Source organism: Mesoplodon bidens, assembly GCF_964165515.1.
Source record: "Mesoplodon bidens genome assembly, chromosome: 8".
Lineage (NCBI taxonomy): Eukaryota > Metazoa > Chordata > Mammalia > Artiodactyla > Ziphiidae > Mesoplodon > Mesoplodon bidens.
In genome coordinates, this window is record NC_138165.1 from 27374433 (window position 1) to 27386595 (window position 12163).

Sequence of the window (12163 nt, forward strand, 5' to 3'; positions counted from 1 at the left end):
TTTGCTTAAAAGTCAAATGTAATGATTGTTTACAGAAATGTTTAAGCAATTTATCGAAGAAAGCAAAAATTATTTAATTTGATTACATCATTAAATCAGAAGATAACTGGCTCTACTTTAGCTTCTGACAGTAATCTGACAACAGAGTATAAGCTAGTTTTGATTCAGTTAAGTGTTTTTGCAGAATTATGATATTATTAAAAGATTATAACATGCAACCAGAAAGGCTTGCAAATTCTAACCTCCCACGAAATCCACTTTAAAAATCTGCATCTGTTTCCTACTTCAAACATATGTTTCTACTTAAAACTATCTAGTTCCAACTCCTCAGGCCATGTATAAGTAATTCAGTGGGCCAACCATCTAATTGTATATTCAGCAAATAAGTTCCTGAGAAACTCCCTGTAGAAAAGACATTTTATAAAAGATTCCTTTTATACAATCAGTCACAATAACAGAAAATCACAACTGCAAAGGACTTTAGGTGTGATTAAACATAAGAGATGTCAGAAAGGCTAGAAAACGCAGATCATGTTGAACTGAGAAGTCTTCAGTTTTTCATTAACATCTGTTTGCAAATATGGGGTGGTTTAGTAAATGCCAATCCAATGAAATCATTATGCTGACAAGAAAAGAAGAAAGGCACTTGTCTAAATTCATTAGTGAATTCTTAAACTTGGGAAGGACTGCTAAAAGACCATCTTACCTGGCAGTGAAACACATACTCTGGAGTAGTTTTTTTGTATTTCATATTCCATACAAGGGCCACACCATCAGGCTCGTGAGGAGCATCTTCGTTGTTATTATAGGAAGCCACAAGTAACTCTGGATACTGCTCGCAAGAATCAAGTGGGAAAAAAACGCTATGCATAATGAGAACTGTTTTACATTCCTAGTTACTCAACTGTTATTATTAAATTATTCGGAAAATACAAATTCCTAACACTTCACCAAGAAATATATCTCTAGAGTTATGCTTGCTGGAACATTAGTAAAACCTTAAATTAGTTTAGTTATTTTAAATGTTTTAATGTTAAAATATTTTATTAAAATATGTTTTGCAATTCTATCCAAAGAATTTGGTGAGCAATTAAAATCAGTAAAACTGGGTTGTGGCATAAATAAACTCTTGATTTTTAAATATAGTGTTTCCAATCCTTTCTTCCTAAGTACATAAGACAACCATAACCTTAGAACCATCATCCATTGTAATTTTCAATAATATACATTGACTTAATTACACAAAGTTTCCACAATTAAAACTACCTGCTTACTGGAATTCAAAAATGAGTTAATAGCAACCAGTTATGTTATAATTTACCTGAGATGACCAATCCAAACAACTAACAACCCGATGCTTTGACCAACGTTCATCAAAAAATTGTCGATTTAATGACAGTTTAGCACCTGCTTGAATCTCTCTACAGGAAAAGACGAAAAAAAAAAACAACCAACAACTGTGTTATAACTTCCCACTCTTAATCTTAAAGTAATTTAACACTGCTGAACCCATAATTTTAGCAATTAAACATTACCCTTCTTTGTCTTCCAAATCTCTTCCACTGTAGTCAAAGAAGATGTTAATCTGCTCAGAAAGAGCTCTTTCTACAATTCTTGTAGAATGGTCGAAGAAACTTAAAAATTCCTCAGAGTGCAAGATTTGCTGCTTTTCTTCTTCAGTCAGCTCGTGCGGGGGGGCTGTGAGGCAAACGTTTTTCTGAAGTCGGATTTATGCCACTCAGATCATGTCACCTCACTATCACAATTTGCGTCAATGAATGCCACTCATTTTTATCCAAGCAGATTCACCTCTTTGATTTAGAGCATTTTATTCTACTTTAATATATAAATAATAAAAGCAGTCTTAACAGGAATCAACAAAATTTTTTTAATTCTTTTTTTTTTTAAAGTTGAATTCTTTAAGATACCTTTACTATCACTTTCTTCATCTTTCTTTAAAGTTTTCTCTTCCTCAGGTTCAATAGGTGGTTTAGGAGTCACTACGTCATCTTCTTCCTCTTCATCTGAAAAAACAGAACAATAACACAAAAATTATTTTCATGAAAATAACTGATAACTCTTGAGGTAATTATTTCAGAAAGTATCACAACTCTTTAGATAAAAGCAAAAGTGAACTACTGATAAGACAGAACAAGTACAAATAATATAAATTTTATCAATACAATTTTTTAAAAAAGAATTAAGTGGAACTTCTTGGTTTTTATACATACCTATGTGGTAACTCAGCAATAGTCATATCAAATTCTGTAGCAACATAAACTGAAATAAGATATATAAGCAACTAGGATGAGTCCCTCATGGAAATCTCTAAAAGCTTGCAAGCATTTATCATTCCAGACAGAACAACATGCAACTCCTACATAGTTTTATGTAGCATGCTGACACATTAATGCTGTAAAATGAAGAAAATCAAATGTCTAAAATAGCCTACAGAGCTGGCTGCTTACTTGTGATCTGAAACCATCAGTGTCTAATGGGTCTTCATATGGCATAAAGACGGCTTACATTAACTCTCAGGTTGCTATTTGAGAGGCAGATTTTAAAGATAATAGCTATGAGACCACATTTTCTATTCTGTCATTTTAAATGCAAGTCTCATTATCTACCGTTACATGATGTGGCAATAAGCACTTAACATAATGTTTTCTTAACTTGAATAAAAATACATATTGAGATAATATACAATGTTTATAAGACTTTTAAAAATTATTAAATCTCCCCTTATACCCCCAAACCAGGAAATAACTTTAAATTACTTATTTTAAAATGTTCTAGAACATACAACTCTGCCTACCTTCTCTTTCACTACATACTGAGATGGATTTTTATTAAGCAAATGCTTATTTTTATTGCCTAAACAGATGTGTCATTTGTCTATGAGGGAATGGCAGCAGGCATCTGCGGCAAAGTGCATCTCAAGTAATGAGTCCATTCAGTAAGGGGATTTTACTTGTTAGTTATAGTCATTTCCCCGACCTATGTTCAAAATTATCTAAAACACACATACATACAACATACACAAAAGAATGGTCAAGGATGGGAACCAGCTGCCAAGTCATGGTCCCAGCAGCCAGGCCAGCTGACTAGATAGCAACAACCAGATGGCACTGCTGGGATTGTGTCTTTCTGCTACAAGGTGGCAATGGGATGGCATAACATTCTTCCGCTTGACTGCTTCCAATCCTGTCTCTCCCCAATGGCGAGCCTGTGCAATTACCCACACTCCAGGAGGCCTACAGATAAGCCTTTACCCTGCAAACAAAATGCAGCTTGTAGGCCACACCAGCTGCCAAACCACACACATAGTGTTAGGTGTGGAGAGCTATGAAAATCTTTCTAACTCTATAGTATAAGCAATAAAAATGTAACTGTACCTGTAGGAAAGAAAGCTTTAAATGACACTGTATACTGCACACAATGATACAACCTCCAACTTAATCAAAATGATAATGACGTGTGCCAATCCTACATTACTTGAAATTGAGCGATTTTTACGTTCTGACAAGTTTACAGAACTAGAATAAATGGCACGAATGATTTCAATATATGCTCATACTTTTGAACCAAATGGTGAAGGTTAAAATTTTTCCTTTCAAGGGCCTCAATCAGCCACAAAGGAAAACAGTAATCACTGTCTTTTCAGCCAGCCCAACCGCATTTGTCAGCCCTTTCTCCGTCAATGCAGCCAGAGCAATCAACCTGCCAAACATTCAGAATGGAAAAACAATCTGAAAATACAGGGTATAATGCACCTGCCAGTGAAAATGGCCATTTCAAGAAAAGCTAGTGATCTCAGTGACCCCGCTGAGGAGGCGGTGGTGCAAAGGGGAAAGAACACGTAAAAGAATTCTTAGTGATCGCCACTCTCTTGCACACTGACACTTCCTTACAAAGCATGCCAATGACAGCTTTTGTGCTACTTAAAAAAATGAAAGCTTTTTTTTGGGCAAAATAATCACACAGAAAAACAGAAAGACAGTACTCCTTTTTAGATGAATTCTCATATACAACGGATTATTAATCTGAAAACAGTGTAACTGGTAACAATTCTATACTGTACTGCTCCAACATTACAATGAAATTCTACCATAAAGTCACCTGCCAGTGTAATGTAATAAAATAATTTAATTGTACTTAAGTTGACTTTTAGAGTAACAGGATATTTACTTCAATTAAAAATTAAGTCTAGGGACTTCCCTGATGGTGCAGTGGTTAAGAATCCACCTGCCAAGGCAGGAGACACGGGTTCGAGCCCTGGTCCAGGAAGATCCCACATGCCCTGGAGCAACTAAGCCCGTGCACCACAACTACTGAGCCCGTGGGCCTAGAGCCCATACTCCGCAGCAAGAGAAGCCACCGCAATGAGAAGCCCATGCACCGCAACGAAGAGTAGCCCCGCTCACCGCAACCAGAGGAAGCCCGCACGCAGCAACGAAGACCCAACACAGCCAAAGTAAGTAAATAAATAAATTTATAAATTATCTATAAAAAAATTAAGTCTGAAAATATGTATTTTTCCATTTTCTGCTAATATTGTCAGTTATCTTAATCAATTTTGTCGACTAGTAGGGTTCACTGTATGTAAATCCTGAAATCAAAGATAGGGAATCTGAGTTACCCTGGACAAGTCATTCTTAAGCACTGTGAATTATAAATTACAGCCTCCTATCCACATCATATTTCCCTCCCTCAACTTTGTTGCATTATACGGTTTCTAAGTACCATTTCCAATGACAGGTGTCAAATTCCTGTCATAATGCATATATGGTCGGTACTTCAGTGCTAAGTGACCTCATAATCTATATACTTAACAGAAAAGATCGTGCTTATAGACACTCTTTTCCTTTTAAAATTTAAAATGTAGATGAAGTATGGTAAACAGTCATCTGTATCTGCCTACTTTATGGCATTTGCCATGCTAACTTGCCCATATAGATTACTTTAGTTGTGTCTGAATGATGAGTATAATCTATTTAAATACTTGTTTTCAGGATTTTATTTTAGAATGAATGTACATAGCTCTCTTTCTAGATGAATTAAAAATTGATTTAAAAATTATGATAGACACTTAAACCCAAGCTTCATAAAAATGACTAAGCTAAATAAAAATTCCAGGAACATTACAAAAATGATCTGTTCTTTAAAAGTACAAAGCAGTATTTTTGTTATAAAGCTGATTATCTATATATACCAAATATTTGGCAAAAAATGCCTAACATCAGTAACATCAGATTAGAGACTGTTCCTCTGAAACAAATACACTTCTCTTATTAAAAACTAATACAATTAGCTACTAAAAAACTATTAACATGACCAAAAATATAGTATTACAATTCTAAAGATTTTCTAGGCTAGTCCCTATTACATGATTATCTATAATATATTTAAAACTAAAAAAGACTGCAACAGAGCAGGAAGACTGAAAAATGGGACTGCCATGTCACATCAATTTATTGATGAATATTCATCGCAATATGCTAAGTGGTTAACTCCATGCTTTCTCTGACAGGGAATATAAGGTTATAAACTGAGCAGTAAAGAATGCATAAAAGTAGCAGTTACTTTTAAAATGACAAATCTCTTGTCAATGAATGCTAAGACTAGCTTTAATGAACCACTGAATTTTTACTGAGTTAACATCAAAATTGTGATGTATTTTGGTGAGATGGAAAGAAAAGCAGTTTTGTAAATTAAGCTGCACCTAGAAATAACACCAAAGAATGAAATTCCAGTTGTTGAAATAATCTGTTACAGTGGAGTACGTTAATCAAAGTTAAATCATCTGTGAAATGGGTGGCTTTTGTTAAGCTGAAGGAAGGAGTCTTCAGAGCAAGTTTTCTCATCTGTATGTCACGTGACATTTAAGAGATATCTAAGAATAAGCCACAAAGCACGCTTTGAATTATTTTAAAATATTACAACATATTTAACAGGTAATATGAAAGATCCTAGAAAATCCTCACTAAACACTGATACTCTTTATTCTATCACTTATCACAATTAATGCTCAGTATGAGGTCAAAAATAAATCTCATCATCAGGGCATTAATGTTGTTTAGGAAATACATTTGTTGTCTATAAATTTATTAACTAGTTTCATCATACTGGTGTACTGTATTTTAAGATAGTTTAATATCTTATGAAGAATTTCTAATTTACAAAGTAGTCTGATTTCTCATGATACAAAGGAAGTTGCCACTGAGTTCCAAAAATCAGGAAATGTGTTGCATATAAAAACATAATTTACAAAAATTCAACTTATAAATAACTTCATAAACAAAATGAGATTAGAGGGAAATGCTTCAATCATAAGTTGAAAAGTACATGTTAGATATGAATGATTTTCCTTTAATATTTTCAAAATAATCCTTTCTTTTCTGGATCAACATCCTTTTGAATCACTTCATTTCGATCCATTTGTCCATAATTTCATCTTCTTATACTTTACTCTTTAAAATCAATATTAAGAAAATCTTATATTAGGACAAAACTTCATGAATGTATCAATGGAATTCATTCCTTTTATTTTTTTAAACACCCAGAATCAGATGCAAGGTCACTTGGATTTCCTTAATAATTTAGATATTCAACAAGGGAAAATTTTAATTGGGAAATATTTTGAATATAGATCTAATGCTAATTTGGAAGATAAATAAAAAGGGAGTAATACTTTAATTATACATAACATTTACTTTAACACAGAATTTGTCTCTCTACATTGTCTCTTTTTATGTAAAATTCAGATTTTATTTAGGCAGTATTGGCATCATTAACACAGATCCTGTTATCTGTGATCTCATAAATATTACATTTTTCTGAGGCCACAATTTCAGATATGCTGATTAAAGTCTTTCAATCAAGGTTACGAATAAATGCTTCAATTTTCAATTATTTTTATATTCTCACAGATTCTCTGAGGGTTAAAACTAATTTATTACATGTGTTATTTATTCCAGGATTTTTTTTAAAAATCCGTTTTAGACAAGGGTACTATTAAACCAGAAGGCCCACAGATTTAGTCTACTTGGGAAGTATGGATTCCAGATGTTAAGATCATGCAATAAAAAATTAAGAGCTATTTTACATATAACATTTTTCTACACATTATAAATGCTGATCAACACGTACCTGAGGAAAAATATCTGACTACTAAATCAACACCAAAAATAATTACAAAACTCCACAAAGATAAGAAAGTGGAATGATATGAGAAACATAGCACTTCACTGGAAATCAAAAACCAGGTTCTGGTTGTAGTCTGATGTTCTCTTATATTGTGACCATAGGGTCATCAATGAACTTCCTGGGGTCTCAGTTTCCTCAGGTGTAAACAAGCTGATTAAACTTTGGAACTTCTTCCTCTTTAAAAATCTTTGTCTAAAAATTACAACAACAAAAAAATCCATACTGACGAGGTGAATAAGAAAAAAATAACGCCATTTTTAAAAGAGTTAAAAACTTTTAAAAGAGAAGAAAGTAACTTTTCCAGGAGTGTATCTGTGGGCACCACACTCCTGCCATGAGAAGTTCTTTTACCTGCCGAGAATAAAATTGACTGAGGTCACATGTTCCTTGTCAATTTCATTCACAGTAGGTGCTTTAAGACAGCAAAGCACCTCAGTTCAGAAATGGTACTACCACCTTACAGAGTAAACTTGAAAGCAAGAAGATGGCTGGAATGGGGAAAAAGGAAAAAAAGCAAAATAAAAATTGCTTTTTAAAAGAATAGATTCAGCCATTTTTAAAAAATGAAAAAAAGAGTTAAGCCTAAAACCAATTTTTATCTTCATTTGGTAACTCACGTTACTTCTGCACTAATTACACTGCCTACCCAAGTTCAATTTACTGTCTGTTACACTCAAACTGTGATTTCAGCAATTTTGTCTCATGGTGAGTTTTGGAATTTGTTACATAATTCTTAAATGCGAGCCAACCAGGCTAAGTTTGAGAGGCACTGTAGTAAACCAATGGATAAGCAGAAGTACAGTTATGCACAAAGTGTTTTCATTATAAAACCTTAAGTTCAGGTTTTTTTTTCTTTCCCTCTTTCTAGAACCTCTACAAATTAGGAGAAGAAACAATGTAAGAGCCCTTGACATGAAAATAATTGTAATGACATAGAGAGGAAATGGTTTCATTTTTATAAATAGTTCCAAAGGCTAAGGATGGCTCCATGGTATTGGGGTACATTTCACATTCTCCTTCACTTACATACCTCAACCTGAAACTAAAAAAAAACAAAAAAATAATCGAGTATATAGCATATACTCAATAAACTTGCAGAATCCGTGAATTCTTGTTAGGTTGCAAATGAATAAACGTGGACCTTTATAAAACTAACATCTAAGTCTAGTCCACAAAGGAAAATTTTAAAGATAGTGGTGCTAATACAGACATACCCATTAAGAAACTGGGCTCAGTTCACCCATCTTGCCACTTTCACCTTGTATCAGTGAAGATAAGAAAAATTCTATTTAACACCATAAAAGATCAAAGCTGTTTATTCATTAGTCTTAGCCAATCACTATAAAATATTATCCTGATGCAAATTTATCAATAAATAAGTTAACTAAGCCATGCTATCTTTTAATGAAGTAATTTTCAAACTACAGGTCTAAGCCAATAAATTTAGTGTATTATGGTCAACACTGAAAAAAATGAAATATAGCAAGAGCAGAAAAGGTGTTATTTCATAAAACTTTTGTATCAGTTACAAGTTGCCCCCACTATTCGAAAGTAGAGCAATCCTATGAAGCCTTTCTTTCTTAAGCTGAAGTGGTGTAAAGTGAAGAAGTAATTACCTTAGACACATCTCGTTAACGGATGCACAAAATAAATACAGCACAGATGCTCAGAAACACAGTTCAAAGCTATGGCAGCTTTCTGCCGAGATGCTGAGTGTAGTTCCCAGGGAAGGAGCTCTCTGCTCTGGTGGACACCACCTCCCAATGTGGTGTAAAGTGAACTTGTGAAATTCAAGGGGCAGCTGTACACATCTGTATCTATGTTTGTACTAGATTATAATATAAATTGAATTTCTTACCATAGGTGACTATCATAAAAGCATGAAAGTGCTGCTTCAGTGGCAGCATGAGAGAAAGCACACCTTGGAATCAGTCAGACTTGGTTTAGAATCTTAGCTACTAGCTCTGTGACCCCTGATAAGCTATCTCTTTCAGCTTCAGCTTCTTCATATGTAAACAGAACTGATATTTAACTCTCAAGGTTTTGGTAAGAGGATTAGAGATAACGTAAAGTGCCTTACACTATACCTGATATGTAGTAGACACTCTTTGCTGTTAAAATTTTCAGTCATCAATTTGAATGTGAGGTTTGAAGAACCGTTACAACAAGTAGCTAAGGTAATATATTTGAAACATGCTAAAAGGTCCAATTTTGTTCACAGCATTCAGAGGGATACATAAAACATAAAATAACAGCACATGTTTATATCTACATACTATGTCATCATGGAATTCAAGAAGGCTATAAAGGAGAATGTATGTTTCATATATGGATCTAAGAGCAAATAATGATTAGAACATGATATGTTCATATTAAAACCAAGAACTGAGACTAAGTGCCTTTTCACCAATTTCATCAATAATTATGTTGTAGCATTAACACTTGAAAATAACCTATTTTCCCAGCAGTTACTTCCAGAGTAAAGGCATGAAAAAAAAAATCCCAAGTAAGTAAATCACTCTACTGAGTAGGTAAAAGCAATTAATTCCTTCACCAAATATTTACTGAGTTTGTACTCACTACATGCCATACACTATTCAGACCAGGCATTACAGCAATGAAGAAGAAACAATCCCTATACTCATGCAAAATTTGGCAAAGAAGCTGAAGTACGATAATGCTAAAAGCCTTGCCCTAAATAATTTCAAAGTGAAAAAAATAGTTTATCTTGAACTTCCGGGTCATCAGCTTACTTTACAAATCACAATCTTTATATTTTCCAATTACTTGCAAAATAAAAATGGGAAAAAAAATTTTTTGAAAACTAACAGGCATATACTATGTAGCTATACATTCAAATTAGTTCAAAGACATTGTTACATATTCACACTTTAAAATTTATATGCATGTCAAAAATAAGCAATTAAAAATGCAAATTTCAAGTAGGATATAAAACCATATGTGTGTATATACGTATGTTTGTGTGTGTGTATGTATACATATATAATTTTTGAAAAAAATATATCATGGAAAACAGACTAGAAACAAACGGCTATTACATAGTGGTATAACAGACACTTCCTACCCTTTCTGTCTTCTCTAAATTCTCTATGATACACTGCTACAATTATTTAAAAAAAAAGAAAAAAAAAATTTTTAATGGAAGTCTTCACTTCAACTAATTATAGGTATATTATAATAGGCATTACCCAAAATAGCTTCAGAATGCTTTACATTTCAAACAATCCAAAAAGCATCTCAAAGTAAAGTTAAATCTCCAAATTATTATTAGAAGGAAAAAAAGCCTAATTTATTTTTTAAATGAGTCACTATACCCTCATTTTGGCTATTTTACTCACTTTCTTTTTTTTTTTTTTTTTTTTTTTTTTTTTGCGGTACGCGGGCCTCTCACTGCTGTGGCCTCTCCCGTTGTGGAGCACAGGCTCCGGACACGCAGGCTCAGCGGCCATGGCTCACGGGCCCAGCCGCTCCGCGGCATGTGGGATCTTCCCGGACCGGGGCACGAACCCGTGTCCCCTGCATCGGCAGGCGGACTCTCAACCAGTGCGCCACCAGGGAAGCCCCTATTTTACTCACTTTCTGAGTTAACATATCTAACAATGTAGCTCCCAAAAGACAGACACTATAACACTTGAATATATTAGTTAATAAAATAATATTTTCTGGAAATTATAGACTCCTACAGTACTAGTTTTTTCCATACTGGTAGTTCAACACTTTATCTTTCCTGTCTTCTTTTTTTAAAGTGGCTTATGTCTCAAACAAGTTTACCATCAGGGTTTTTTTTTTTTTTTCTGGTAAGAGGAGGAGTTTGCACCTGTGAAAGCTATCTTACCAAACAACAGAGCAGCAGGAATGAAAAAAATGTATCCATAGAGATGAACATTCACATGGTCAAGTAAAACAAAAAAACTCTTGGATAAAAATGTTATCCTGGGGCTTCCCTGGTGGCGCAGTGGTTGAGAATCTGCCTGCCAATGCAGAGGACACGGGTTCGAGATCTGGTCTGGGAAGACCCCACATGCCGCAGAGCAACTGGGCCCATGAGCCACAACTACTGAGCCTGCGTGTCTGGAGCCTGTGCTCCGCGACAAGAGAGGCCTCGACAGTGAGAGGCCTGCGCACAGCGATGAAGAGTGGCCCCCGCTCACCGCAACTAGAGAAAGCCCTCGCACAGCAATGAAGACCCAACACAGCCAAAAATAAATAAATAAATTAATTAATTAAAAAAAAAAAATGTTATCCTGATTTCCTCAAAATTTTCAAGTTTAATTGTATGTACGATAATGTCAACTCCTTTCGGGAATAAGATGAAAGTGAAAGGAAAAGTTTAAAAGATTTATTTCATGTCCATCCTTAGTGGGCAGGGAAAGGAGAGTTGTTAAAAATGCATGTGATGATTTACCATTAAGTTAAAAAAGGCTGTAAATAGTTATAATCCTAATTTTCTTTTGAGGTATACATAAATATGAAAATTTGAAGATTTTCAGTGCTAATAGCTAGGGATTTCAAGGATTTTTCCCCCTTTTGCTTACTTGTATTTTCTGGGCTTTCTGCAATGAATATTACTTTAGTTTCTCCTTAATGGAGAAAGGTCATAATTTAACTGAAATTTTAAAGATAAATTAATTTAAACATTTGATAAAGTGCTTAGGTTTAATATTCTATAATTAAACAGGAAAAAATCTTCCTGGCTAAGGAGAAAAAAATGTTCTTTATGCACAGACTGCTAAAAGGATTATTTATTATAGGCCCACAATTCCAAAATATCATCAACTCTAAAATCCATAACTCATTTGGTGGTAAACCCTGACATGACCAGAGGTAAAGCTATCTTTAATCATTATCTCACTCAGTTTGAATATTCATAGCTTTTCCTGCTGAAATATTAATGCCCAAGATGCTGCTGGAGTGTTTTTATATGGTACATATACTT

At 34.1% G+C, this 12163-nt stretch overlaps 1 protein-coding gene across 2 annotated transcripts in view; it reads right to left on the bottom strand.

Moving 5' to 3' along the window:
• DYNC1I2 (dynein cytoplasmic 1 intermediate chain 2) overlaps nt 1-12163 on the bottom strand; it is a gene marked incomplete at its 5' end in the record, with an annotated part of 52321 nt that overhangs the window by 17130 nt on the left and 23028 nt on the right. For both annotated transcript variants that reach the window (XM_081241782.1, XM_081241781.1), the window contains 4 exons: nt 707-832; nt 1322-1421; nt 1536-1698; nt 1929-2024. In XM_081241782.1, the coding sequence (XP_081097908.1) occupies nt 707-832; nt 1322-1421; nt 1536-1698; nt 1929-2024 (485 nt within the window). The remainder of the gene's footprint in view (nt 1-706; nt 833-1321; nt 1422-1535; nt 1699-1928; nt 2025-12163) is intronic.